This window comes from Lichenostomus cassidix, chromosome 23 (assembly GCF_008360975.1).
Source record: "Lichenostomus cassidix isolate B80296 chromosome 23, HeHo_3.0, whole genome shotgun sequence".
NCBI lineage: Eukaryota > Metazoa > Chordata > Aves > Passeriformes > Meliphagidae > Lichenostomus > Lichenostomus cassidix.
The window spans coordinates 1,355,870-1,382,066 of record NC_139503.1 but is presented as its reverse complement, the minus strand read 5'-3'; the positions used below and the strand labels follow the sequence as shown (position 1 = coordinate 1,382,066).

Below are 26,197 nucleotides of genomic sequence, written 5' to 3'. Positions count from 1 at the left end.
GCAAAGGAACATTTGTGTTTTCCCCCATCCTTCTCTGAGCCGGCTGCTGGCGCTGGTGTTGACCCGAGCTGGCTCTGATGGCGGGGGACACCCTCTCGATGTCGCCGTGTCCCCCAAACCGAGGCGGCAGCAGCCGGACCCTTCTCCCCGCCAGGCCGCAGAGCTCCGCCGGCCGGCACGCAGGGGGTTAAGCATCCCCGTCTCCCTCACACTTGAGACGTCACCGTCACCAGTGGCGTGGGGGGGGCCGGGGGGCTATGGTGGTCTTTGTGGTGCATTCGGCAGCTGGCGCAGGGCGGCTCACGCACACGGCGGGCGGCTCGTCCCCGACACCCCGCGCTCGCCACCATCCGCAGACTCCCGGCCGCCGCCGCCGCCTGCCCACGCCTCGGGCTCGCACCGCCACGGTGAGCGCGGGCCGCCGCGGGCACGGGGACAGGGCTGCCACCAGGCCGGAGATGGGGCGAGGGGCTGCCCGTGTCCCCCGGGGACCCCGCCGGCAGCCCCGCTTTCCGCTTTGCACCCCCAGCCCGGTGCTCGCCAGGACCGCGGGCGGCGGGGCGGGTGATGGGGTGGGCGATGCTGGGGAGGTGGCGATGGGGTGGCTTCGCCCCAGCTCGGGTGCCGTAGCCCCGCGGTGGCCCCGGGTGGGTGCGGGGGCACGGGTGGGTGCGGGGGCACGGGTGGGTTCTCTCCCGCGCCGGCTGGGTGATGCGGCTCGGCTGCCGGAGCCCTGCGGTAAATCTGCTGCTCAGCCGCAGCCGCAGCCAGGCACAGCGGAGCCCCCCGCACCCCGCCGGCCCCGCTCGGGGGGCTCGCACATCCCTCCGGCCAGGCAGCTCCCAAAACCGGGGGGGTCGCGGCGCTGAGAAGCCCCAACTCCACCCTGCTCGGGGCTGGGGGTGCCCTGGCTCACCCTGGGGTGCGATCTGGCCCCGGCACCCCGATTCCCGGGATAAGCTGTGCTCCCCATGGAGAATTCTCCAGGCACCGCTCGCCCGACCCTGCGGCGGCTGCGGCGATGCCAGCGCGGCCATGGGCGGGGGGCAGCGGCGGGGGGATCGGCGGCGGAGGGGGGAACCCAGCGGGCAACCCAGCGGGCACCCAGCGGGCGAGAGGCTGCGGGGAGCGCGGCCAGGTCAAGGGGAAGGGGCAGGTAGCCCCCGGCCGGGGCTGCGGCTCTGCACCAAGCTGCGGCGCCCACAGCGGTGCCGCGCCGGCAGCGAGGGGCACAGCCCCAAAACGGTGACACCGGGTGGCCTGAGCCGGGGGCATCGCTGCCCCTCCGCCGTGGCCAGCCCGGGCACCGCCGGCTAGGAGGAAGGATGCTCCTGGATGCAGCACTGGGCTCTGCTTGGAGCCGGAGTGGGGTTCACCCCATCGGCTGGGTTGTCCCCACGGAGGTGACACCCGCCTGGGGTCCCCGTGGGGCAGGACGCTCGTGGGGAGCAGGGAGAGGCGGCGGCGCGGGGAGAAGGGCAAGTTCTGGAACGCGGCTGGGGTGCAGTGAGGCCACCGCAGGGAGGGACGGAACCCGAGGCCACCTCGGGTGTGGCTGGGGACAGAGAGCCTGCTGTTCCCAGCTCTCCTCGGGCAGCGCACTCCGCGGTGAGCCCTCCCGGTTTGGGGGACAGGGAATCCACCAAATCCACCTTTCCCGGCGGATTTGGGGCGCGCAATCCCCCAGTTCAGCAGTGGGCACGGGAAGGAACCCCTCGCCCTCTTCGACAGCCCCCCGGGAGCGACATGCAGTGGCACCCCGGGACGAGTGCCACCGCGGGGTTTGAGCACTTGGGACCAAGGGAACGATGTAAAAGAGGGGCTGAACCCCAAGCGGAGCCACCCCCAAACCCAAGGGGGGTGCAGCAGCCCCCAAACCCCCGGCTGGCACCGAACCCCTGTGCCACAGCTCTGGTGTCACCCCGGGCTGTCCTCACACTGGGGACCCCCGGGGACCCATCCGTGCCCCTCGCCGGGCACAGGCAGAGCTCAGCAGGGACAAATCCCAGCCCCAAGCTGCCCGTCAAGGACAACGGTGGCACGGTGGCACGAGGACGCCCGGTCACACCCTGTGTGCCAATGCCAGGGCAGAGCAGGTGCCAACCTCCCACCCCTCCGACTGCCCCAGCATCTCAGGGACCCCCTGCACCCCAGGGTGCCCCAGCACCCTTTTGAAACACCCAGCGCTCAGCAGGATGAACCTCGGGGTCACTGGGTACTCCAGTTACCCCAAAAACCAGCTGCATTTCAGCACTGGTGCAGCCCCAGGGTAAAGCCACCACTTAGTGGGCCTGGGAGGAAGAGGAGGAAGAGGAGGAAGGCAGAGCCATCAGTGCTGATGCCAAGGGGCTGAGTGGGGAGCACTGGGCTTGGGGCAAACAGCCATGAAGCCACCCCATTCCTCCCCATCACCACTCCAGCTCTCCCTTTCCCCTTCCCCAGCCTCATTAATTAAACCCAAGCGCTTAATTACAACCTGCTAAGTCCCGCGGCTGCTTCCTGGAGCCTGCTGACACCATGGGGCCAATCCCGACCCCCCACACCCCTGAGGGCAAGGTGGGGTACAGGGAACTGGGGGAACATCCCGTTGCCTGCAGGATTTGGGTTGTGGCTCATCGGCGGCATAAAGGGATCTTCACACAGCGAGCAGGAAAGAGCAAACCCAACCAGCGGAGCTGGGAAAGTCATCCCTGGGGATCTTGGCCTCTCCAAGGAGAGATGGGGACAGATGGCTCCGCTCTGGGGTTGTCCCCGAGCTGCTGGCAGGTCCCACAAGGGGTGAAGAGGGACGGGGATGCTCAGCCCGATGCCTGGTGAGCTCCCGGTGGCAATAAAAAAATGATCAAGGTAAATAAGGTGAAGGCTGGTGGCAGCATGAGATGGGGGAGATCCGGTGTCCCACCGTGTTTCCCCAGCTGGTCCCCCCGGTGGGTCCCCGGGGCAGGGAGGTGTCCAGTGGGGTCCCTGACCCTCTCGCCCCCCTGCCCGCAGGTCTCCGCCGGCCCATGAAGTGACCCGGGCGGGTGGCACAGCCCCTGCTCCTGCCGTAGCCACCACTGCCACACCAGGCACTGAGGTAAGGACCCGAGGGATGGCCGTGGGGTGGGTGGGATGTTCTGGCATGAGCACCAGACCCCCAAGCCGGGTCTGTGGGGCACAATTCCCAGCTGGGATCCTTCCCTGTCCATGGGGGATTCCCAGCCCCATAACCATGGGAATGGCATGATCCCATGGGGGTCACCTGGGGCATGCCGGGGTGGGGAACTGGGGTGTCTCAGGGGTGGCAGCATGGCCAGGGGTGCCCCAGGGAGCACAGAGCTCCCAGCCCCTCACTCCACTTCCCTCCTCACCTCTGGAATTGGCAGAAGGATTGGGAGAGCTGTCCCATTCCAGGGGATGCTCACAGCCTCGTGCCCAGCCGGGCGGGATCGGGGTGGGGACAGGGAGGTGCCGTGGTGACACACGGGGGGTCAGGGATGTCCTGCTGGTGGCACCGGTGCTGTTCCACTCTGTTGTGTTTCTCTCGCTCAGGTCTGCTGGCCATGGGCAACCTGATAAAGGTATTGGGCAAAGATTTAGAAAACTGTCCTCATTTTTTCCTGGATTTTGAAAGTAAGTCCCATGAGCAGGGTGGGCGTGGGGAGGGCGCCGGGGATGCCACCGCGGCTGCTGCCCAGAGGATGGGGACAGGCAGTGTCCCCGAGCAGCCCCGTGTCCCCAGGTGCCTCAGGGCCCTGAACTCAGTCTGCAAAGTGGGGCAGGGGAGCAGGAGCCCAGGAGATGTGCAGAGATGCCCCATCCCTTGAAAAGCGGGGAAGATGTCCTGGCTGAGCGCTGGGATGCAGGAGCAGCAGAACCTGGCCGGGGACCACCTCAGGCACACGTCCTGATGGCACTGGTGGCCGTGTGGCACATCCCGTGACACTGCCAGGACAGGGACAGCCTGGAGGCTGGGAAAGGAGGAGGGGATGATCTGTGCCACCTGCACTGCTGGGAAGGTCAGCGCGGCCGCCGCAGCCTGCAGGAGGGATCGGGATCGGGGATCTGCCTCAGCTTCCCGCGCATCCGGGCGAACTGGGGCAGGAAAGGACAGCTTTCAGACCCCCAGGCTGGACACGGGGACAGTGAGACACCGCGGAAGGGTGCCAGAGCGGGCACAGCCCCAGGGCTCCCCCGGGCACAGCTCAGCGCAAGAATGAGGAGGGTGAAAACAATGCAGTGGCTCTGCTCGCCCCAGCGCTGGCCCCAATTCCATCCCCAGCGGGGACAGGCTGTGCACAGCTCCCCACAGCCCCTCTGACACCCAGCACCCCCCAAAACACCCGGGCTGGGGTCACACAGCCCCCCAGTCCCACGGCGGGGGACCTTCCCGGCTCCTCCTGGCTCCTTTGAGCGGCACAACCTTTTCCTGCCTCCAGCCCCCTCCACAGCGCCCTGGCGCAGCTTCTGGGGCTCCCCAGGACCCCTCATTTCGGGCTGACTCTGTACTAGAGGAGGGCGATACTTGTGGCCAAGACTCCAGGGACTTCAGGGACTTTCCCGGCGGCTTCTCCTCCCTTCGCTCCTCCCTCTCCATCACCCCATCCGCCAGCGCTCATCACCATCGGGGGGGAAGAGGCTGCACCCGGGGCCGGGAGCAGCCGCGGGGCCACCCCGGAGCACCCCGGGGAGCGGCGGGGGGAGGACGGGGCTCCGGCCACCGCCGCTGCCCACAGCCCAGCACCTCTTCCCCGGGCTCCACCTCACCATCATGCTTTTTTCCTCTTGTTTCTTCTCTTGCAGGTTTCACATGGGGAACCTTCTAAAAGTGTTGACTTATAACGAACTTGACCAAGGCCCTAATTTTTTCCTTGACTTTGAAAGTGAGATGGGATTTTTATTTTCCGTTTTTTGTTTCGTACTTATCCTGAGTTCCACATCCACACCATTTTGAGTTCTTGTCCCCTCCCACCCCGTCGCCCATCGCATCGCGCCCATCCCAGACGTCCTCCCCCACCTTTGCCATCCGGGGGTCTCCCCGGGGAGGGGGGCCAGACCCGTGGCCGGGGGCTGTCGCTCCGCACCTCTCCCCCGGGGCGCTTGGCAGCCTCTTGGGGCCGAGGGCTGCTCGGGGAACCCTCGTGGTGAGCAGGACGGCGGGCACAGGGCAGCCAGGACTCACCCCCACCTGCCCCCCACTCCACGGCTTGACTCGAGCTCGGGCAAGGAGACGGATCAGGGGGAGAATCCCGCCAGGAAGGGCCGCGGGCCGGCGGGAGAGCCGTGCGATGGGGTGCTGGCACCCCGCTCTGGCTCTCGCCGCCCCGGGCCTCGCTCAGAGCCCTCCGGGTTTCTCTCCCCGGGGCGCTGCCCTGCAGATGCGCAGCCGACGGAGGCCGAGACGGCGGTGTGGAACCAGGTGAACGCCGTGCTGGAGGAGGCGCAGACCATCCTGGCCGAGCTGCAGTCCTACACGGGCGCCGGGCAGGAGATCCGAGAGGTGGGTGCAGCCCCGGCGACCCCTGCCCGCCCACCCGCCGTGCCTTGGGGCAACGCTGGCTCCCTCCCCTCCCAGGCCATCCAAAACCCCGGGGACCTGCGGCTGCAGGAGCGCGCCTGGAGCGCCGTCTGCCCCTTGGTCGCCAAGCTGAAACGCTTCTACGAGTTCTCCCTGCGGCTGGGTGAGTGCCTGACCTCCCCGCATCCCTCCCCGAGCCGGGAATGGGAATCCGGGCCGTGGAGTGTGCTCAGCGCCGTGCCTCAGTTTCCCCTCGGGGTCTGGGGAGGCGCAGAGGGGGACCGGGAGTGCTTTGTCCCCAGAGAACGCCCTGCGGAGCCTGCTGGAGGCCCTGACGAGCCCCCCGTACGCCCCGACGCAGCACCTGGAGAGGGAGCAGGCGCTGGCCAAGCAGTTCGCCGAGATCCTGCACTTCACCCTCAGCTTCGATGAGCTCAAGGTGCCTCTCTGGCCAGGGCAAGGACGAGGGGGAGTCCCCGAGACCCAGCAGAGTCCCTGGGGACCCCTAACCCCGCTGTCCCCCCGCAGATGACCAACCCTGCCATCCAGAACGACTTCAGCTACTACAGACGGACCATCAGCCGGAATCGCATCAACAACCTGCAGGTGAGGACTCTGCTGTCCCCCCGACCCGGGATGGCTCAGGGGGGCTTCAGCCACCCCAACAGCCCCCATCACACCCCCCCAGCTGGACGCAGAGAGCGAGGTGAACAACGAGATGGCCAACAGGATGTCCCTGTTCTACGCCGAGGCCACCCCCATGCTCAAAACGCTCAGCAATGCCACCACCAAGTTTGTTTCAGAGGTGAGGGGGGCTGGGGGGACCCTCGGGGCGGGGGGAAGTCCCCTGCAGCCACCACCGAGGTGGAAACAGCATCCTGGACCTGTTGGGTTTCAGAACAAGACCCTCCCGATCGAGGACACCACCGACTGCCTGAGCACCATGGCCTGTGTGTGCAGGGTGATGCTGGAGACCCCGTGAGTATCCCACGGCAATCTGGGGGGACAGCTCGGTGCTGGGGTCCCTCTGCCACCCTCCTAGGCTCAGCCAGCCTCTCTCGTGGCACAGGGAGTACAGGAGCCGCTTCACCAACACCGAGACCCTGCTGTTCTGCATGAGGGTGATGGTTGGGGTCATCATCCTCTACGACCACGTGCACCCCGTGGGGGCTTTCGCCAAGACCTCCAAGATCGATGTGAGTGGCCCTGGGGTCACAGCCATCCCATTCAACCTGGGATCCCTCTCCCTGGGTTGTCCCCACGGCGATGTCTCAGTTGGTCCAGGGGGGAGCAAGTGTCCCTGAGCAGCGAGGAGGAGGATGGGGAGGAAGGGGACAGTGCCAGTGGGACCTCACAGCCCCTCTCTCTGCCCCCATCAGATGAAAGGCTGCATCAAAGTCTTGAAAGATCAACCCTCAACCAGCACCGAGGGGCTCCTGAACGCTCTGAGGTGAGCAGGGGGGCTTGGGGACACAGCGAGGTGGCTTGGGGACACAGCAGGGGTGTGGCATCCCCAGTCAGCACCGCGGGGTGACAGCAGAGCAGCTCGGGGGCTCTGACCCGTGTCCCCTCGACCCCAGGTACACCACTCGGCACCTCAACGATGACACCACGTCCAAACAGATCCGGGCGCTGCTGCAGTGAGCGCGGCGCGGCCCCCGGAGCCACTCGTCACCGTGTCACCGACGCCCATGACCATCCAGCTCATTTTGTACAGAGGGAAAAGGGACAGCGAGGAATGCACAGAAATACTAGAAGCGAACCCAAACGGTCCGAGGCCACTCCTGCCCACGAGCTCCTGCCCCCCCTTCCCGCCCCCAAATCGCGGTGCTGGTGGCGCTGTGGGGACACCGTGGGGACACCGTGGGGACACCGCGGGGACACCGCGCCGGGGGGTTTGGGGCTGAGCGGGAGAGAGCCGGGCAGGGATGTGCTGGTGGGGCTGGCAGCAGAGTGCCCACGGCACGGGGGCACCTTGGGGAGGGGGCAGAGGGTGTCCCTTGTCCCCATCCTGGTCCCCAAGCGGAGGAGGAGGAGGAGGAGGAGGAGGAGGAGGAGGAGGAAGAAGTATCCCTGTGGATCTGCACTGACTCTGGAGGAAACGGCTCAGTCTCACCTGGTAGATTTTTAATATGAGCAATTAAATCCACACTCACCTCTTCTTTTCTACATTTTTTTTTGGGTGTGAAATAAAATGACATTTAATCTGTTTGTGGCCGGAGCGGGGCTGTCTCTGCTGTGTCCCACCCCACACCGCCCCGGGGTCCCTGTCCCCTCTCCATGACACCCTGGGGGACAAATTTCACCTCCTGCAGTGACCAGGAGGGACAGCAGCCCAGGGTGACCCCAGGGTGGTGCTGCCCCTTCCCCAGTGCCCGGCGGCCGCAGACTGGGAGCACTGGGCTGGCTGCCCCGGGCCGGTGACTTTGCCGGCAGATGGCCCTGTGACACCGCGACAGCGCAGCCCCGCTGGCCCCACCCGTGCCAGGCCAGCCGCGGAGCGACCCACGCTGCCCCCCAGCAGCCCCCCGAGCTGCGGGAGACCCCTGCAGTGCAGGACCCCTCGGTTAGGGCTGTGTCACCCCCGAGGGGACCCCCGGGACTCTCCTGGCTGTGGTCACACTCGTGTGGCGCAGGGCCAAGTCCCCTGGGGTTTGGTGTCCTGCCAGCCCCACCTCCTTCCCGCCACCTTTCCCGCCTTTCCCGCCGGGCACACTGCAGCTGCTGGCACTGCTGTCCCCCCGACAGTGTCCCCAAGGCCACCCCAATGCCAGGGGACAACGGGCACCCCATGGGTGACACCACGGATCCAGAGAGGCATTTCTGGCACTCTCTGCCTCAGTTTCCCCACAGCCTCCTGCCCGTGCTGGGGGTCGCAAGGGCAGTGTCCCCACACCCCCCGAGCTCTGCACCCCTCAGGGTGCCACCATGGGGACACCATGGGGACATCCATCCCACCCCCTGCCCCCCAGCCCACAAAGCCACCCCCAGCCATGGGGCTGCACAGGAGGGGACAAAGAGGGGGGACAGTCCCCAGCCTTTCAGGCACTGGCATTTCCCGGGCCCAGAGCCAGCCTCCAGCCGTGCACGGCCAGGTTTGCCGCCAAACCCGCCGAGCTCCCGCGCAGGGTGGGACAGTGACAAGTGACACGCTCTTGCACAACCCCGGCCAACAGCTCCTTTTATTTTTAGGCTCTTGCAACGTTTGGCTTCACCACAGCCACCTGAAACGCTGCCAAGGCATCGGGTGGGCCACAGGCTCCCCAACGTCCTGCGCTGCTCCCGAGCTGCTCCACACCCCAGCCGTGCCTCAGTTTCCCCATTAGCCCCCTTGACCCACCAGCCCTGCGATGGCAGCGATGGCAGCAGTGTCACACAGTCCTGCTGAGCCCAAACGGACCCCGAGGGCTCTGTTAAATCCCCCCAGTGCTCCCCAGCAGAAGATCCCACCTGGGAACTGAGGATGAGGCCAGGACACGGCTCAGTTCGGTGGCTGCAGCTGCTGCGTGTCTGCAGGAGCCAATGTCCCCAGGTGACACTGTCCCCCAGATGGTCCCCAGCCCACCCGAGGAGCGTCCCTGCAGTGTGGGAACTGGGCTGGGAAGAGCCAGGACAGCGTCACCACCCGGGACCTCCAAGAGGAGTCAAGGGACAGCCGGATCCCTCAAAGCCAGCAGCGAGCAGGGGCACAGACACCAGCTGGTCACCGGTGCTGGGAGAGGTGGCAGCTGTGTCCCGATGTCCCAGTGCCACTCAGGTCCTGGCACAGAGCCCATCATGTCCCCCCCGTGGTGCCCTTGCCCTGCGAGGGGAGGGATGAGGCCAAACTCATGTCACATCCCAGCCCTGACTGTCCCCAGCGTGGCACCTTTCAGGTGGCACTTCCCACCCCAGCAAAGGGCAGTGCTGCAGGGATGAGACATTTCCTGTGGGATGAGCAGATTGGAGTATTTCAGAGCCAAAACAGGGCGAGAAAAGGGAATTGAAAAGTGGAGAAGCAGAAGGAAACTCAACTCCTCAATCATCACAGACACACTCGGAGCTCAGAGCCCTGGGGACAGTGGCCACCCCTGTGGGCAGCGAGGCAGGGGCAGCTGGGTGTGGTGCTCTGGCAGGAGCTGCTGGAGGCAACAGATGGGATGATGAGGAGGTTCTGTCTGCACCTCTCACTGCAGGACACGAGAATTTGGGCTGCCAAGGTGCCAGGGGGATCCTGGATCTGCCTCTGCTCTGCCAGCAGCCTGGACAGCAGGACAAACCAGCACTGCGTCAATACGCCAGTGACCAAGCGAGGGGACACCCCGAGGACAGGCAGTGCCACCACGATGGTGCCCTGTCAGCAAGGACACCGAGCTCCTCCAGCTCAGGCTCGATGCTCAGCCAGACCAGAGTGCCGAGGACTTTAATTGATGGCGAGCCAAGCCACGCCGGGCCCGGACTGTTTTCTAATCCCAGTGTAATTAATGACCTTATCTTTGGCCAAAGCCATTTAGATTAAGTGGCTGGTGTGATGGGCTCGGCGGCTCCGGCTGCACAGATGGAAGAGCCGCGTTTGTCTGGGGATTAGCGCAGGGCAGATGGAGCGAAGTGCCATTCGCCATCCCCAAACCTCCCGGCACTGACAGCAGCCTGAAACCTGAGACCACAACAACTTTCTCAGCGAGCCCCGGCTGGGGCTGGAGAGCGATTCCGGCATTGTTTGTCCCTTCTGCAGGGCGCAGGGCAGGAGGAGGAGGAGCAGGAGCTGGTGGCAGCACCAGGAACTGGTGTGACCCTGCCAGGAGCTCCATCCCAGCCCCTGCCTGGAGACCTTCAAACAGCAGAGGTGCAACTCACCGAGGAGAGTAAACTCCTTTGGAGAGCAACCCACGGCAGGGATGGCTCTGCTCAAATAAACTCCATGTCCTCAAGGACAGCCCTCACCTCTCCAAGGAGGAAAAATCACCTGGATCGTGGTGCTGGCAGGATCAGGTTGTGCTTCCTCCTTCCACTTCCCACTGCACTGCATGGACAAGGAAATGTGCATACCCTGTTCTCCTGGGACACCTGGGACCCCCTGCTCAGCACAGCCCAAGCAGGATCCTGAAGGGAACAGGCTGCTGTGGAAGAGGAATAACATCTATCTGTGGGGATAACAAAGTTCATATTAAACCGATTAAGGATATTTAATCCATTTCTAACAGTATGGACATCTGACTGCACTAGGAGCCAGGGCAGATAATCCCAACCCTCATTCCCAGCACTGCCCCAGCGACCCTGGCCTGGCCTGGGGAGATGACTCAACATCTCAGTGCTGTCTGTCACAAACCACACTCAGCATGCTGGTGGTGAATGGGGCTTTGCTCCCCAGCTCCCAGCTCAGCCATGCAGGCTGGGAGAACACAATTCCATGCCATGACCTCGCAGCCCTGTGCTGCAGTGCTGGGCTGAACCCACATCCATTGAGTCAGCACGGACGGCAAACAAGTCTGGGCTGGAGAAAACACTCAGCTGGTGCTGCACAGACTCAGAGACACAACCAAAGCCCAGCATTCCAAAGCTCATGCCCAGCTCTGCCCATTCCAAATTCCCAGCTCTGCCCTGCCTGTCCCCTTCAGTCTGAGCTCCCAAGCCACTCCACATCCCAAGGCAGCAACCCCACAGAGCTCTATGGGAATAATTCCACGCCGAGGAGCACAAACCGGAGGTTTAACCTAATCCCCACCAAAGCAGGAATCTCCAGAGCCTGCGCCGGCAACTCCACCCACGCAGCCCTTCCCCTGGCAGGAGGAGCCCTGCAAGGTGCCTCTTGCCACACGGTGCAGCACCAGGAAAAACTCGTGCTCTACCAACCCCAAAACCCTCCCAAGGTTGCCAGGAGAACCCCAAACGCCCTGGAAAGGCTGTCCTGGTTGCACCAGAGAGGAATTCCAGGCACAAATGGCACTCACATCCTCCAGGAACAACGCTGGGACTGCCTGGCGGACACGGCAGTGGGAATTTGCTGCTCAGTAGCTTGGATTCAAATTCAGGGCTGATTCCCAGTGCCAAACCACAGTGTAACCCCCCGGGAATTCTGCCTGAACTAGGCCAGGCTGATCTGCTGCGAACTCGATGAGCTCATTCCCAAGTTCCTGTTTAACAGGTGCCAGCTCCTCCTGCACCTGCTGTGTGCACACACTCCCTGCCCCCTCCACGCTGGGAACATCTGCTCAGCTCCCTCAGGAGCTGGGGAAAAGGTGACAGGGAGAAGGAACCAGACCTGGAGCTCCTGCCCTGTGCCCAGAGCAGGGAACCTGGGCCAGGTGGAACGGGAGAGCAAGGAAACCGTGCTTGTTAACAGGGAGGGGAACCCACAGTAATCCTGCAGCTTTATTTGCATACAAAAGAACAAAAAAATATCCTCTCCACAATAAAGGCAGCGAGAGCTCCCCCAGCTCTGGAGCTGTGCTCCCGGCCAAGCTGGAGGAGTCAGGGTATTTCTGTCTCTGAGATCCACACAACCACATCCCAGCAGCTCAGCCATCCCAAGGATGTGTGTCTGGCAGGAATTCACACTTTGCATGGGAGGACACTCCCAGCGGCCTTGCCCCGGGGCTCAGCCCTTTCCAGGAGCCTGGGAACACAGCGGGATGAGGCCACATGAAGAGGATCCGATGCAGCCGGCGGCCTTTGCCGTCACACACCTGCCTCACCCCAAAAAAAATGACTCAGCTCCTCGGTTCAAGGCCGCCCAGGACTGAGGAGCTTCCTCTCCATGCAGGTGGATGCACAGCTGGTCCCTTTTTCCAGGCCTAAGGCAAAGGCAGGCTGCCATCCTCGTCCGAGGTCTCTGTGTCCCCACTGTCCCCCACGGTCCCTCTGGCACTGCTGTACACCTCCAGCTTCCTCCTCTTCTTCAGGTGGTGCAGGTGGGATTTGGACCGTGTGTGAGCTGGAGGAAGAGGCAAACAGAGCGTTCAATCAGTGGAATTTGGAGGAGGAAACACCCGATCTCCCCACGCAGGGCAGAGCAGCCTCCCTTCCCTGCCTCCTGCACAATTCACTCCCGAAGAAAAGTGAACTCCCAAGCCCTGCCCAGGCTGTTACTATCAGGGCTCAGAAGGGGGAAAAGCTCCCAAACTTCCTCAGGAAGGACTGGGAGAGGGAAAAATCCTGCTTCTGTGCACGCAGAACATTCCAGATTGCTCCAAGCCTGCTCCCAACCTCTCCCAGGAGGACGGGAGGAGGCAAAGTGTTGCCAAAGAAGTGACACTTTGGTGAGGTTGTGCAACTCTCTGCTCCCCGTGGAGCACTGCCAGGATCATTTGTAGGACTGGATCTCTGCACCACAGCACTGGGAATGTCCTGTGCATCCTGCAGGGAAGAGCCTGGAGCGTGATTAAACTTCTGAACAACTGCAGGGCAATGTCCCAGCCAGGAAAGCACCGCAGCAGGAATCAGATGGGAACAGAGGGGTAATCCCAGGGATTCGGCTTGGAGCAGCAGGAGCTGCATTTCTCTGTGAAATCACATCCTTAAGGACAGCCAAACCTCCTTATCAGTGGTTTTATCTCAGGGGAGGCTTTGTCTGAGCACCTTGGCGGGGTGGTTTTGCCATTTCCAAGAGATCAGAGCGGCAATTAAAGCACAAACTTTTCAGGCAGGGCCTTAATTAAACGAGGCTATGTACTCGCTGAATCAAGGCCCTCAGGTGTTTTCCAGCCGTCCTTTTTCTGCCAAAGGATGAAATCACATGCAAAGCTGCTGCTTTATCACCACGCTGGAGGGTCACCCTCAGCTTGAGAGAAAGTCTCACCTCCTGCAATTTGTCACAAGCAACACCAAAGCTACACTGGCTGAGGAAACACCAATTGCTGCTGCTGTCTGGGGAGTTGTGCTCTTTAAGTCCATGTAAATTGTAAAATCAGATGGAATTTTAAAATCTCCCAGAGCCAGCAGGGCACTGGGAAGCAGTTCCCAAAACTATCACCTGACCTAAGAAAACAGAGCAGATTGCAGATCCACCCAGCTCCCTCCGCTGTTTTCACCTTTTTCAATTTTGCAGGCACAAGTAACACCCAGGATTTTGGACCGTTTTTCTCCCACCATCTGGAGATCTGAGCCCAGCTCATCTGGACACAGAGAATAACAGCTGGTCCTGGCTGAGAGAGGCACTGTCACCATCGATTGGATCTGGGGTGACATCCCTAAGGACATGCAGCTGCAGCTGTGGGTTTGGGGGAACCTCGAGGAGCTCCCACTCAATCACAGAACTTGCTGGAGCTGCAAGGATGACAGAAACCCCAACAGCTTCCAGTTCTGGACAAGCAGAGCTCCTTCAAAGCACCTCCCGAGACAGCAGAGATCAGCTAAAACAAAAACTGCACTTAACTGATCTCATTGCAAGGATCCTCCTCCTCAGAGTCAGTTTGCTTGCAGCACTTCCCCAGCTCAGCAAGGAATAAGCAACTCCTTCAAACCCAACAGCCTGGGAAATTTATCTCTCCGTTGTGTCTGCATGTGCTGGTTTTGGCTGGGGCAGAGTTGATTTCCCTCCCAGTAGCTGCTCTGGGGCTGTGTTTGGATTTGTGCTGAGCGCAGGGTTGATAACTCAGGGATGTTTTGTTACTGCTGAGGAGTCCTGGAACGGTCTGCTCCTCACAGCAACACAGAGGGGGCTGGGGGGCCACAGGGGGTGTGGAGGGGACACAGCTGGGAGAGCTGACCCCAGCTAACCCCAGGGATAACCCAGAGCATTGGGGGAAGAGGGAGGAAAGGGGGGGACACTGGGGTGATGGAGTTTGTCTTCCCAAAGTCACGTTAGATGTGATGGAGCCCAGCTTTCCTGGGATGGCTGAGCACAGCAGTGAATTAATTCCTTGTTTTGCTTTGCTTTCTCCATTAAACTTTAACTCAACCCCCAAGTTTTCTCACTTTTACCCTTCCAATTCTCTGTCCCAGAGAGAGAGAGTGGGTGAGTGGCTGCAGGGGGCTTGGATGCAGCTGGGGTTAAACCACGACCCTGCACATCCTGCATTTGGGCAACACATGGAGATTTACCAGTTCCATTTCCACAGCCAGTTTCTCCACTGCTTTTTGTTTCTGGTTCTCAGCATGAGCCTCCCAGCACAGATAAATTCACTGACTTAATCTGATTCCAGCTGAGCTCTTTTAAAGTAAGTCTATTGAAAATAGAAAATCCCTTTCTATTACTATTACAGCTAGGAATAGTTTAATAAGAAAAAAAAAAACCCACACACAAATAGGAAATATTGGAGCAAAACAGAACTAGTAAAAACATTAAGAAACTGTAATTTACACAACGGGGACAGATTTGTTCTGTGCTTTTTGAGGAAGCATCCAGAGTGTTGTAAAGGACTAGGAGCCCTGACTAAACACAGCAGCCCTGAGCTTGATGCCACATCCACATCCCTGGTGTGATGCTCTCTGTGCTGTGATGATTTTAAAATTATCTGTTTTGGAGACTTTGCTTTTAAAAATCATATAGATGGGGCAGAAGCCCCTGATCTGGATGTTCTCTGTGTTTACAGGGGAAGGGGGGAATCCTGACAGATGTTTCCCTGTGGGCTTGCAAACAATCCCTGAGAGGCCAGGATTGTGATCTGAGGGTCAGAGGGGAGCTGCTCCATCCCTCCACGTCACCACAGCCCTCCCAGGTGCCCTCCTGGCCCAGCTGAGCCCTACCTGCCCACTCCCTGTCGCCGATGATGAGTCTGTCACACAGCTCACACACGCGGTGGCTCCGCTTGTTCTCCTCGTCGTGCTCCATCCTCAGCGGCTCTGCTGGGGGCTCACGGCCCTGCAGATCACAGAATGCCTCAGGTTGGTCTCTGCCACGAGAATTTGCCTGTCTGTGCTCACTTTTATAGGTGTGAGCTTGCCAAACTCAGACATTAAGGTTGGCAAGGCAGACACTGGGGTTTGAGCAAGCAGAGAACACTGGGAAAAATGTGCAGCTGAGACAACAAATTTCTACTCCTGCAAGGAAATGCCAGGGCTGGGCATGTGAACAGCCAGCCCTGCTCAAGGGAGGGACTGTGTGCCATGTCAGGGGGGCTGGAGGCCACAGAGAAGGCAGACAGTGCTGCTGTGCTAACCCCAGTACCTGGATGAAGCTCTCCACGATCTCCAGTGCAGGTTTCAGCACATTCTCCTCCCAGCGCTGCAGATCAGACACTTCCAAGCCATAAACTGGGGGCACATTTGGCCCAGGACCTGGAGAGACACAACATCAGCACCACAAAACCCCAGCATCCCCTCCCAACAGCCACAAGGATCTGCTTTTTCCCTGTCAGCATTCAGGAGCCAACAGCACCAGAGCCAAAATCCTCTCCAGAGCGAATCTCCTGCGAGCAGCAGGAACACTTCAGGACTCAAGGAAGCATCTTCACAGCTGGCTGCCCTTGGGAGAGTGTTACGGAATGTGAGGATGCCAACAGCCTGGCACCACAACCAGCACCTCAGCCCAGCCGTGGCCACGGGAGGCTGGGAGGATGAAAGAGCTGCAGCCAGGCACAAAGGCAGCACAGCACGCTTACAAGGAGATGCAGGCATGGGGCCTGGATGAGGCATGTGAGCGTGCAGATTCCCACTCAGAGCTGGAATGGGTTGTGCAGGGGCTGATCCTGCTGGTTTCCTGGCAGCAGGATATGGTGAGAGATGCTTTACTGATGTCCTGACAAGGGACAGAGTCACAGGCAGCCCTTGGCCTCCCCTGGCCCCACACCAGGCACAGGGCACTTGCTGCAGGCTGGACAGGGTGACACAGCTGCCACCAGAGCCACCTGCTCCCGGGGTGACCTGGCTGCTCTCCAGGGCTCACCTGCCCTCCGTGGGCACCTGGCTGTCCCTGCTCGGACAAAACCATCAAAGGCTCCACATGCCAGTCCCCAGCAGGTGCTGGTTTTATGCTGTGCCCACAAAGCAGCCCCTGACAGAGCCCATCTGAAGCACACCTGCCACCAGAAAGGTGAGCCGAGCCACCCAGCACATGGCTCTGGCAAAGCTCCTGCGCCTCCTTCAAAGTCCATCTTTTTTTTTGACTCAAGTTTCTCCCTGCCTTCTTTTTTTTATTATTAATTTTATTGTTGTTTTGCCCCTACTGAGCACCTTTCAACAAGTGCCCGGCTCCCAGCTGCTGCTGCTGGCTCTGCTCCAAGGCTGGGGCTGGGACGGGGAAGTCCTGCTGGCTCCCTGCCACCGCAGAGCACAACCCAGGCTCGCTGCAGCCACGGGGCTCCTGCTCCTAATCTGGAGGGCAGCTGTCAAATGGGCTTTTCTCCCTGCCAGCAGCATGTGTGGGTACGTGGGGAGCCCTCCTTGAGCCCCTCAGGAGCATTTGGCAGGATAAGCTGCAGGGATGCTGTGACCATCATCATCATCATCATCATCATCATCTCCTGGTGCCTCACACGGGGCTGAGCCTCTGCTTGGGATTTTATCCCTCCTGATGGCACTGCTGTGGGGAGGGGATGGAGTACAGAGGTACAGGGAGCAGGAGTGAGTGTCTCAGGAGTGCTCCTGAGTGTCTGGGAGCAGAACACATCTCAGGAGGGGAAGGAGATCTGCTCTGCAACCCAACCCAGCGGGATGGAATCGGGACAGGCAGAGCCTCGTGGGTGGATGGGGACACTGGGTGGCTCCTGCAGGGCTCTGGTTGGGAGCAGATTCCCCAGCACAGGCTGTCCCAAAGCACCAGTGTCCCCCCTGGAGCTGGAGGGGGGGATGAGGCGAGGTGGGAGCAGAGGACTCACGTTTCAGGAAGCGATTCCGAACCCATTTGTTCTGCCGCCGGGCGTATCGCTTGGTCACCTGCTTGAGGGCCTGGATCCCTTCAGAACAGAGGGGTTGAACACAAGAAAAAAAACCCCAAAGGTCAGTGAGGAGAGGCTGTCCAGGGGAGGGAAGTCACACAAGAAAGAAGTCAGTGCTGGGTGGCACCATGGGGATTATTTTTACTGTCAGTCTGGGGTCTGTGCCTGCACTGAGAAGAGGCTGAGCCCTGACACACAGTGGAGGGACAGTGACAGCAAGGAAAGGCTGGACAAGGTGCCCCAAATATCCCTGAACAAGCAGGGGGCGGAAAGAGCCCAACCCCTCCACCCTGAAGCTTTCAGCTTTCAGGTAGGACAGCCTGCTCAGGGGCTGCACTGCTCTCACCATGCCCAATTCTCTGCACAAATGGAGCCCAGGGCTGCTCATCCCACCCTTCAGAGGATGATTTACCACTGCAGAACCATCCAATATTTAGTACCAGGCTTATCAAATCCCTCCTAATCGTCTCCTGAGCAGACATAACAATTTCCTTCTGCATCAGACTTGTTTTCAAGCCTTTTATCACTTCTGTGGTTTCCTCAGCCTCCACCTCCACTCCACACTGAACCCTCCTTGGCACAGATGGACTTTTCCTCCCTGCTGCACCAGCCCAGACATTCCAGAATGGAACACACCATCCCAGGGTACATCCCTGCTCACTGATCCCTGCATTCCTTGTCACCACAGAGCTGCTGGAATGCTGTGTTCTGCTTCATCCTTCCTTCCCAGCCCTGCTCTCCACAGCATTCCCACATCCCATCACCCAGCCCCAGACCCCAAATCATGCTGTGCCCTGTGCATCTTGCAACGAGGCCTGAGGGAAAGGAGGAGCTGCTCTGGCTGTGCTCAGAGATTCTCTCCAAGCACTGGAAAATGAGTCTCTGATGCTCTGGGCTAGCAGATGTGGGAAATGCACAGAGACCATCTTGTAGTGTCACCTGGGGCTTCGTGGGGCACACAGGGTGCTCCTCCCACCTTTTTCCAGCAGCAGGGCACTGGTCTCAGGGGAGCAATTCCCTTCACTGACAAGGTACTCGTGGAACTCCTTGAAGCCAATGGACTGGAAGATGCCATGCTGGTAATCCTGCCTGGAGAACCAAAGGCAGAGGTCACAGCCATCTCCTGGGGAACAGTGGGAGACCTCAGCCTTTCCCAGAGGGAGGAGCAGAGAGGCTTTGGCTGCTCACCCACCGGTTCTCTGCCACCTTCTCCTGGTTGTAGCGGCGGTGGAAATCCCGCAGCTCCTCCAGCAGCCCCGCGGCCACCATGTCATCCACCCTCTTCTCCAGCCGTGCATCCAGAGCTGCAGGAGGAGAGCAGGACACGCTGAGTTGTGCCCTCGGGGCCGTCAGGACATGAGTCAGCACTGCCAGGCTCCACCTGAGGAAGGCAGAGCCCGGCAGGTCAGGGGAATGAGTTCCCAGTCACGCCCCCTGATGCCAAAGGAGTTGCTGCCTTCTCCAGAGAGGAGGCTGGGGCAGGAGCAGGGAGTCAGCCCTTCCCCAGGCAGCCAGGAGCTCGTTCTCACCTGCCTGGTCTGCGTGGAGCCACAGGATGCAGGAATGTGGGTATTTGAGGGGCCCACCCAAGGGCCCCCCGCCTTCCTCCTGCTGCTGCTGCTGCAGGATTTCACTGTGGGGGATCCCTGTCTCTTCAAACACTTGGAGGCTCCTGGAAGCAGAGACACACAGAGCTCAGAGGCTGGCTGAGAACGAGCTTTCCCATTCCCCCAGCAGCCCCGGGGGCTCCAGCAAAGGCAACCGCAGACACTCGCCCAGATCCAAGCCTCTCATGTGGGGGGGAGGGCAGGTCCCAGCCCCCTGCCCTGCCCGCCATCCCAGCACACCCAGCTCCCGGGGCTGCATTGCTGGCACCCTAGGAGCCCAGAGCACAGCCACCCACTCCTGCCTGGCACAGGGACAAGCCCTGCAGGGGACAGGGATCTGGCTGCAGCCCTGCCCTTTCCAGCCAGGCAGGGCTGCAGGGAAAGCACCAGCGCTGCCATGCTGCTGTGGAGCTTCAGCAGCCCAGCCCAGGCGGGGAGGGAGGTGGAGGAGCCGTGCTGCTGCCCAACCCTCCATCCCCCTGCACCGTGCGAATGCGGTGGGCGGTGTTCTGCTCCCCGGGGCCAGGGCTCGGCTGGGATGGAGCAGCAAGCCTGGTCTTGCTGCCGTGCTATTCCCACAGAGCTCAGCTATGTTACTCAGCCAGCACGGCAGCTTGCTCTTTAAATAGCTCCAGATAAACCCTGCTGCTGCTGGGGCACGGAGTGGGAGCAGCCCCAGAGCACAGCCCAGCACCCCAAAGGCAGCTCGGGCTGGGCTATGTGGCCACAAGGCTCAGATCACAGCGAGTCCCAAGCACCAGAGCTCCAAGGTCCCCCAGCACCGGCTAAGAAGCCAGGAGCACCCCTGGGAGGTGGGAGAGCCCATCCTGCCGTGCTCCCAGGCACAGAATTCCCTCGGGAAGGGCTGCTGGCCCCTGGCACCTCCTGCCCCTGGCACGCAGAGCTCACCTGGCCACTTTGCGCTTGTCGTGGGGGTGCAGCTTGGCTGCCATCTCTGGGTCCACCTGGCTCAGGCGCCGATGGAGCTCAGCACTGTCCAGCTGCTCCAGCTCCACCTTCCTGTCACTGGCTGGCCTGGGGGCAGTGCTGGGCTTCTCCTGGGGACACAAAACAGCCTTAACCAAACCCTGAGCAAGGCCAGTGCAAGCAATAAGATCCCCCAGAGCCATGGGGTGAAGGAGGGGCTTTAGGCTCTTCTTGCCCACCGTGCCCAGTTGCAGGAATCCCACCCTGAACATTGGCCTCACCCTTTCCCAAAGGCTTTCACAGCCCCCCACGGTACCTTGGTGTTGATAAGGACCTTCCAGAGCAGGGACTCGATGTAGTAGTTGGTTCCTCCCACAACAATGGGGATCTTGTCCCGGGCAAAGATGTCTTCGATGTGCCAGAGTCAGGGAGTGTAAGCAGAGATGCAGAGCAGGGAGGGCTGTGGGCAGCAGCAGCAGCTCAGATCCCACTCTCCCAGTCCCAGAGAAGCAGTGAAGCTGCAGGACAGGGTTAGAGATGTCCCTCATCTCTCATTATCCTCTGTCACCTCTGCCAGCCACCACCAGAACTCAGGGACACCCTGGGACTGCCAGGGAGGGCAACACCCAGCACAGATCTTCCCTGGGCTGTCCTGAGCGTTAGCTGGGTAAAAGAAGCCCCAAGCCCCTCTCACCAGCTCCTACCCTCTGAAAAACCAGAGTTAGCTGGGATGTGGAGAGCCCAAACTGGAGGGGAGAAAGCCATTGCTGCTCGGGCAGGCAGGCTGCAGCATGAAAGGATATCAGAGGCACAGCTTTGTCCCTGAAATCCACCACGGTGTAGTTGGAGACGAGAGGATCCACAAAGCTGATCATGTGGTGCTTGCAGAGTCGCTGCTCCTGTGGGGAAACCTTGTTGGTGATGATGTCCAAACCCTTGTACACCTGGGGAAGAGAAGAGAAGAGCCTGGCCTTCACCTCTGTGTCCTGGCAAAGCTGCACTGACCACTGCTCTTTCCCCACACACAGCCTGTCCCAGTCACCTCTCCCAGCCCCTGCTGGTCACTGGGGCAGCCAGGGGACAGGCAGGGGACAACAGGGGCACGTGCCACGTTCAGGCAGGGCAGCAGGAATCCTGCCAACACCTGCCATGCCAGGGCCAAGCTGCCTCTCTCTGGTGTTTGTTCCTGCCCACAGGAGATGAACCGTTGAGCCCAACCACTCATGACTGCTTCCCTGGTTTGGTATAACCCTGTGATTAGGGCTGGGAGGGCTGATTGAGCACTTGGACAGCAGAGTCAGAGCCCAGGCAGTGTCACCAGCCCAGCACAGAGCTCTGAAAGGAGCCACCTCCAAGCTGCCACCTCCTCATCTGCTGCTGCAGCTCAAAGCTCAGGTGTGCTGCTCTCCAAACATTTCCAGCACAGCTTGAGTCTCATGTGGGGCCAAGGATCACTGCTTCCTGCAACATACAAAGATCTCTGTGGATGCAACACACAACTCCATGGAGCCTCTGAAAACACACAAACAGTCTCGGCTCATGCACACCTTAAAAGCCTGATGTGCTGCCTGCTCTCCTTGAGCCCCTTGGATACAGAAGGGTCAGTGATCCCAGGGGAATGAGGAACTGTCCTGGCCAGGGAGAGCCTGATGGGCACAACCAGCAGCATCTCACATGCCTTCTCTCAAATTTGGGATACACAACCTGTGAGAGCACTGCTGAGAGCAGAGCAGGCAGAAAAGCCACGCAAACCAAGCCCTCAGGAGCATTCCTGGTAACGAGCCAAGGCAACCTGGATCCCAGCAGATGCACCAAATCCACCCTCCAGGCTGTGGAAAGCACCAGCCACAGCCCAGCCCATAGATCCAAGGGCTGGAGCTGCCTCAGCTTGGTGTTCCATCACCTCCCTCCCCCAGGAGAGCAGATTCCAGCCAGGAGAAGGGAGGACAGCTCCTCACCCTGCTCCCACCCTAGGCAAACACAGCCCTCCTCAGCACAAGGTGCTGGCAGTGGGGCACAGTGGGGCACAGTGGGGCACACAAAGCCTCTCTGTCCAGCCCAGCTCTGCACCATGCAGGACTGAGCAGGGGATGGCAAAAGAGGTGCTTTGGAAGGATGTCTTTAGTTCTCAGAGCCTTCCTGCTTAAGGGAAGTCTCCCAGCATGGGATAAACCGGGATGATGGGAAAAAGGACTGGAAATGGCTGTACTCATTTCCTCCTCCATCCCCCCCAGAAACCACCCCAGCCAGACTTCAAGAAATAAATTTCCCCTTAATCCCCTCTGAGAAGCTGCCGAGCCTCCGGCTGCAGCGCAGCCTCCACCCACTGCTCCCCTGGTCCCAGACAGAAGGACAAGGTGACACAGAGGTGACCCACGGGCACCAGGCACCGAGAGGCAGCAGGGACCATGCAGGTTAGTGGAGCAGGGAAGCCCAATCCCTGCCTGGAGCAGTCAGGAGAGCTGCTGGAGCTGCCAGGGCTGCTGAACCAGCTCTGCTCCCGTCTTGCTTAACTCAGAGCTGGGAGAGGCAGGGCTGGCTGCTGCTCCTATCCCAAAAGGCTGGCCCGGGGGGCAGGAAGAGAGGGGGAGAGGGAGGGCAACCAAAGCCTGCAGAAAGGCAGCTGCCCCAGGGGATGGTGAGGAGGCAGGACAGGCCCATGGGCAGCTCTGCCAACGTGGCTGCAGGCAGCATATTGATCCCCATTCACCACGGGGCTGCAGTCAGCACCAAAAGCCTTTGAATTCAGTGAGCTTTGGCTCCATGCCTGCTCTCCCCATTTCCAACCCTCCAGCTCCCCCAATTCCCACTGCCTGCCTGGAATCACAGCGAGCACCGAGGGCTGACGAGCAGCTCAGAGGCAGCCAGCAGCCCCCAGTGAGTGCCCTGCACGGGCAGAGCCAGCATCCACAGCTCAGGCTGCTATCCCCAGCTTCTCCTGGAGATTAAACACCGAGAGCCTCCCGGAATATCTGGCAACAAGGGCAGGAATGCGGCGTCAGTGTGTGGGCTGGGAGGAAACAAAGGCAGCCTTTTACACACAGGCAGCAAAGCCCGGAGAAGGTTTCCACCAGCTGGCTGTCGGCAGGGCCTCGCACCGAGACGTCCTCCTGACACTCATTTCTATTTTCAGCCAGCGGCTCAGATAAGCCTTTGTTGCTTTCTAAGGCCCCAAAACAGATTAGCGGCAGCCTGGAGCAGCAGGGCTCCGAGACACGGAACACAAGCCAGCACTAAAGATGCTTAGCCTTGATGGCATCCTCCCACCTCTGCGCTGAGCCCCCCTGGAAGGTCAGCGCTGCCCCTCTGTGAAAGGTGGGGAAACTGAGGCAGGAGACACACACAGCCATGATTCTCGGGATCTGCAGTTCAGGAAGGGCAAGCTCTCCCAAATCTTGGCTCTCCCAAATCCTTGCTCTCTCAAATCCTTGCTCTCCCAAATCCTTGCTCTGCCATCAGTTCCATGCACGATCCCAAACACTGTCACTCTGTCACCATCAGGGGGAAAGCACTGTCCCTGCCCTGAGTGCAAGGAGTGCAGAAGGTGACATGACAGACCCCAAACACATCCAAGTCACCTATGGCTGGGAAAACATCAGGATTTAACCAGGGCCATGCTGGAGAGGAGCACAGAGGACCCAAACCAAGCGAGGGTGCAAGGAGAGCATGACTGACTCCCTGCCATGAGAACCATGTTAGCAAAAGCTCTGGAGATGTCCTGACTCCACACACTGACTGAGAAATGTGTGCTACAGCAACCTCTGGAGAAGGACTGCATCACCACTCCCAAGGGTGAAATCCAGAAGGGACAGTGGATGAAGCCCTCATCAAGCTGGCACAGGGATCATTGCATGTTCACTGCCAGGAATGAAGAAACAGGACCGACTTCACCCTGCCTGGCTCTCCAAGGAATTACTTACTCCTCAACAAAACTCACTGCGATGACAAACAGCAACAGAAAGGATAAAAAGAAAAGATTAAGAGGCCAGCAGATTAACCAGAGCTCCTGAGCTGCAAGCAGGCAGCAGCTAAGTCTGTAATTTGAGCACAGCGACTCAGAGCCATGACGAAAACACCCTGGAGATGGATAGAGGGGTGCCTGTGTGTGGGAACAGGTGGGCTCGGGGCTCCCCAGCCCCTTCCCGAGCCTGGCTCTCGCTCCAGCAGCTGCCCAGAACACTGCCAGCATTTGTCAGAGCTCCTCGGAGCCCAGGGATGAATGCACCGGGGGCGACACGGCAGCTGTCAGCTCCCAGCGAGCAATGGGATTTCCAAACCCCGGCGAGTCTCCCGCGAGGACAGCCCTGCGTGGCAGGGGGACACGCCACGGGGAGAGCCAGCGTGCCACGGGGACAAAGGCAGCGCCGGCTGGGGGGCACTGGGGGTCAGTGGAGCGTGGTGGGGGCTGTGCCGCGGGGCTGCCCGGCTCCCCCGCCCCGCCAGCACGCTGCATTACGGGATAAAACAGCCGAGCTGCTCGGGCCTGGCTCCACAGTCACGCTAGAATGAGATTAAAAGGAAAGCAGGACAAGAGGCACTCGAGCCCGGATGCCATTGGGCGCCTGCAGCAGGGTCCTCCCCGCGCCAGCATTCCCACAGTGGGGCCTGGGAGAGGCAGAGAGCAAAACACACGCTCTGGAACGGCCACAGGGGGAATTCACAGCGAGCCAGGAGGCTGCAGGCACGGCTGCAGAGGATGCTGTGGGCACAGGAGCATTCAAGGCAGCAGCCACTTCCCCAGTATTAAAGATGAGCAAAGCTTCTGCACTTCACATTTTGCACTCTCAGGATTTTGGTTCAGCTCAGACCTCAAGCACTCTTTCTTCCCCACGAGGTTAAGGAAAATATTCCATAAAATTACTTTCTGATTGCTTGCTCCAGATTCAGGAGGCTGAGGTTTTAAATTTAGCTCGCTGGGACACAAACAGTGACCAGCGTGAGCAGCAAACAGGGAGGCAGGCATGGAACAGCAGGAGTTGATCTCTGAGCAGCACCAAGGGAGTTATTTGCAGAAAACATCTTTTTACATTGAATAATAAATACATTAAGCATTAAACTTGATGGAAAGTTCAGGCGCTATAGGAAGAGAAAGTGAAACACATGAAAGTGTCGACCAGTAAGGAAAATATTTTGCTAAACAGCAACACAATTGTTATTCTTGTGGTGGCTGAAATGTCCATCCTGTGACAAAGCTGAACAAAATTAAGACCAAAAAAATTACTTTTGGCACCTCAGTGTTGACTTAACCCGACTCTACAATCAATATATTCCACACTGCTGATTGCAGGGAGAGACAAGACCACGGTCACTGTCACTGGCAAGTGGAAAATATAATTTTTAATACTCTTTCCCAAATCTCTCGGTGTCCCTTTACTGATGTCAGAGGACACCACCCTGGGTGTCACCCGCTGCCAAGTAACTCCAGCTGCTGCCTCCCTTATTCAACTCTGCACATCTCCACGGAGCACCCGGTGGGTTAAAATTAAAACACCTTCACTCTGGTTTCCTTCCAAAAGGTGAATTTATTGGGGATGCGGGGCTGGAGCAAACACAGCTCTGAGGTTTTGGCTGTGTCGCTGTGCTCAGAGAAAGAACTAATCCCACAGGACACTGTCCCCTGACAGTGGGAGGGGACACGGGGACACTGCTCACCGAACCACTGCTCACCGGGATCGGGGCACCGGGGCTGGGACAGGGACACGGGTACAGGACAGGACAGGGACACCGGGAGCGCATTCAGCGGGCAGGATCACCCCGTGGGCTCAACCCCACCGGACACGGGGCCCGGAGGAACCGGGGGGGAACCGGGAGCTGAGCTTCTCCAGGCCCCGAGCAGGCCCTGCTGACCCTCCAGGCCCAGCCGGACCTTCCCCGGTACAGCCCAGGCCGCTCCCGCTGCAGGCCGAGCCGCCTCGGGTACAGGCCGGACCTTCCCTCGGTACAGGCCGGACCTTCTCCGGTGCAGCCCAGGCCGCTCCCGGTGCAGCCCAGGCCGCTCCCAACGCTCCGGGCCAGGCCCAGCCCCGCCGGGGCTCCAGGCGCGGCTCCTCCCCGGCCCAGGCCCCGCCGAGGCCTCCCCGCCGCCCGGCGCCGGCCGTACCTGCATGGAGTCGGCGCTGACGATCTCCCCGCCGAGGCGCAGCCCGAGCTGCAGCGCCAGCGCCGATTTCCCGGTGCCGGTGGCGCCCAGGATCACCACGAGCGGCCGCGGCGGGCGCGGGGCCCTGCCCAGGCACAGCGCGGCCGCCGCCGCCATGGCCCTGCCGGTCGGGCGGGCGGGACGGGGGCGGGCCGGGCCGATCAGCCCGCGGCAGGATGGGGCCGGGCCGGCAGCGCGGAGTGCCCCTGCCCGCCGGGGCTCCGCTGCGAGC

At 60.6% G+C, this 26,197-nt stretch overlaps 2 protein-coding genes across 6 annotated transcripts; one reads left to right on the top strand and one right to left on the bottom strand.

Moving 5' to 3' along the window:
* The first annotated feature begins 225 nt into the window (after positions 1-225).
* Positions 226-7,708, top strand: LOC146427744 (CYFIP-related Rac1 interactor A-like). Of its 5 annotated transcripts, XM_085081111.1 has the most exons (14): positions 226-407; positions 2,598-2,847; positions 2,992-3,076; positions 3,532-3,612; positions 4,783-4,862; positions 5,358-5,479; positions 5,555-5,660; positions 5,800-5,936; positions 6,026-6,103; positions 6,186-6,302; positions 6,396-6,475; positions 6,567-6,693; positions 6,877-6,947; positions 7,078-7,708. In XM_085081111.1, exons 5-14 carry the CDS (start codon positions 4,790-4,792, stop codon positions 7,139-7,141), a joined length of 975 nt encoding a protein of 324 aa, XP_084937237.1. In that variant the 5' UTR covers positions 226-407; positions 2,598-2,847; positions 2,992-3,076; positions 3,532-3,612; positions 4,783-4,789; the 3' UTR covers positions 7,142-7,708. The 5 variants fall into 5 exon arrangements, with proteins under 5 accessions (XP_084937237.1, XP_084937236.1, XP_084937239.1 ...); XM_085081110.1 differs by lacking the exon at positions 2,598-2,847; XM_085081113.1 differs by lacking the exon at positions 4,783-4,862.
* A 4,101-nt stretch (positions 7,709-11,809) lies between these two features.
* Positions 11,810-26,116, bottom strand: TRIT1 (tRNA isopentenyltransferase 1). Its single transcript, XM_085081483.1, has 11 exons — positions 25,927-26,116; positions 20,630-20,770; positions 20,143-20,241; positions 19,809-19,957; positions 18,822-18,964; positions 18,485-18,596; positions 18,269-18,381; positions 17,233-17,310; positions 15,585-15,694; positions 15,164-15,278; positions 11,810-12,410 (listed from the first exon to the last, which is right to left on the bottom strand). The coding sequence occupies exons 1-11, from the start codon at positions 26,080-26,082 to the stop codon at positions 12,271-12,273; spliced, it is 1,356 nt and encodes a 451-aa protein (XP_084937609.1). The 5' UTR covers positions 26,083-26,116; the 3' UTR covers positions 11,810-12,270.
* Between the last annotated feature and the right edge of the window lie 81 nt (positions 26,117-26,197).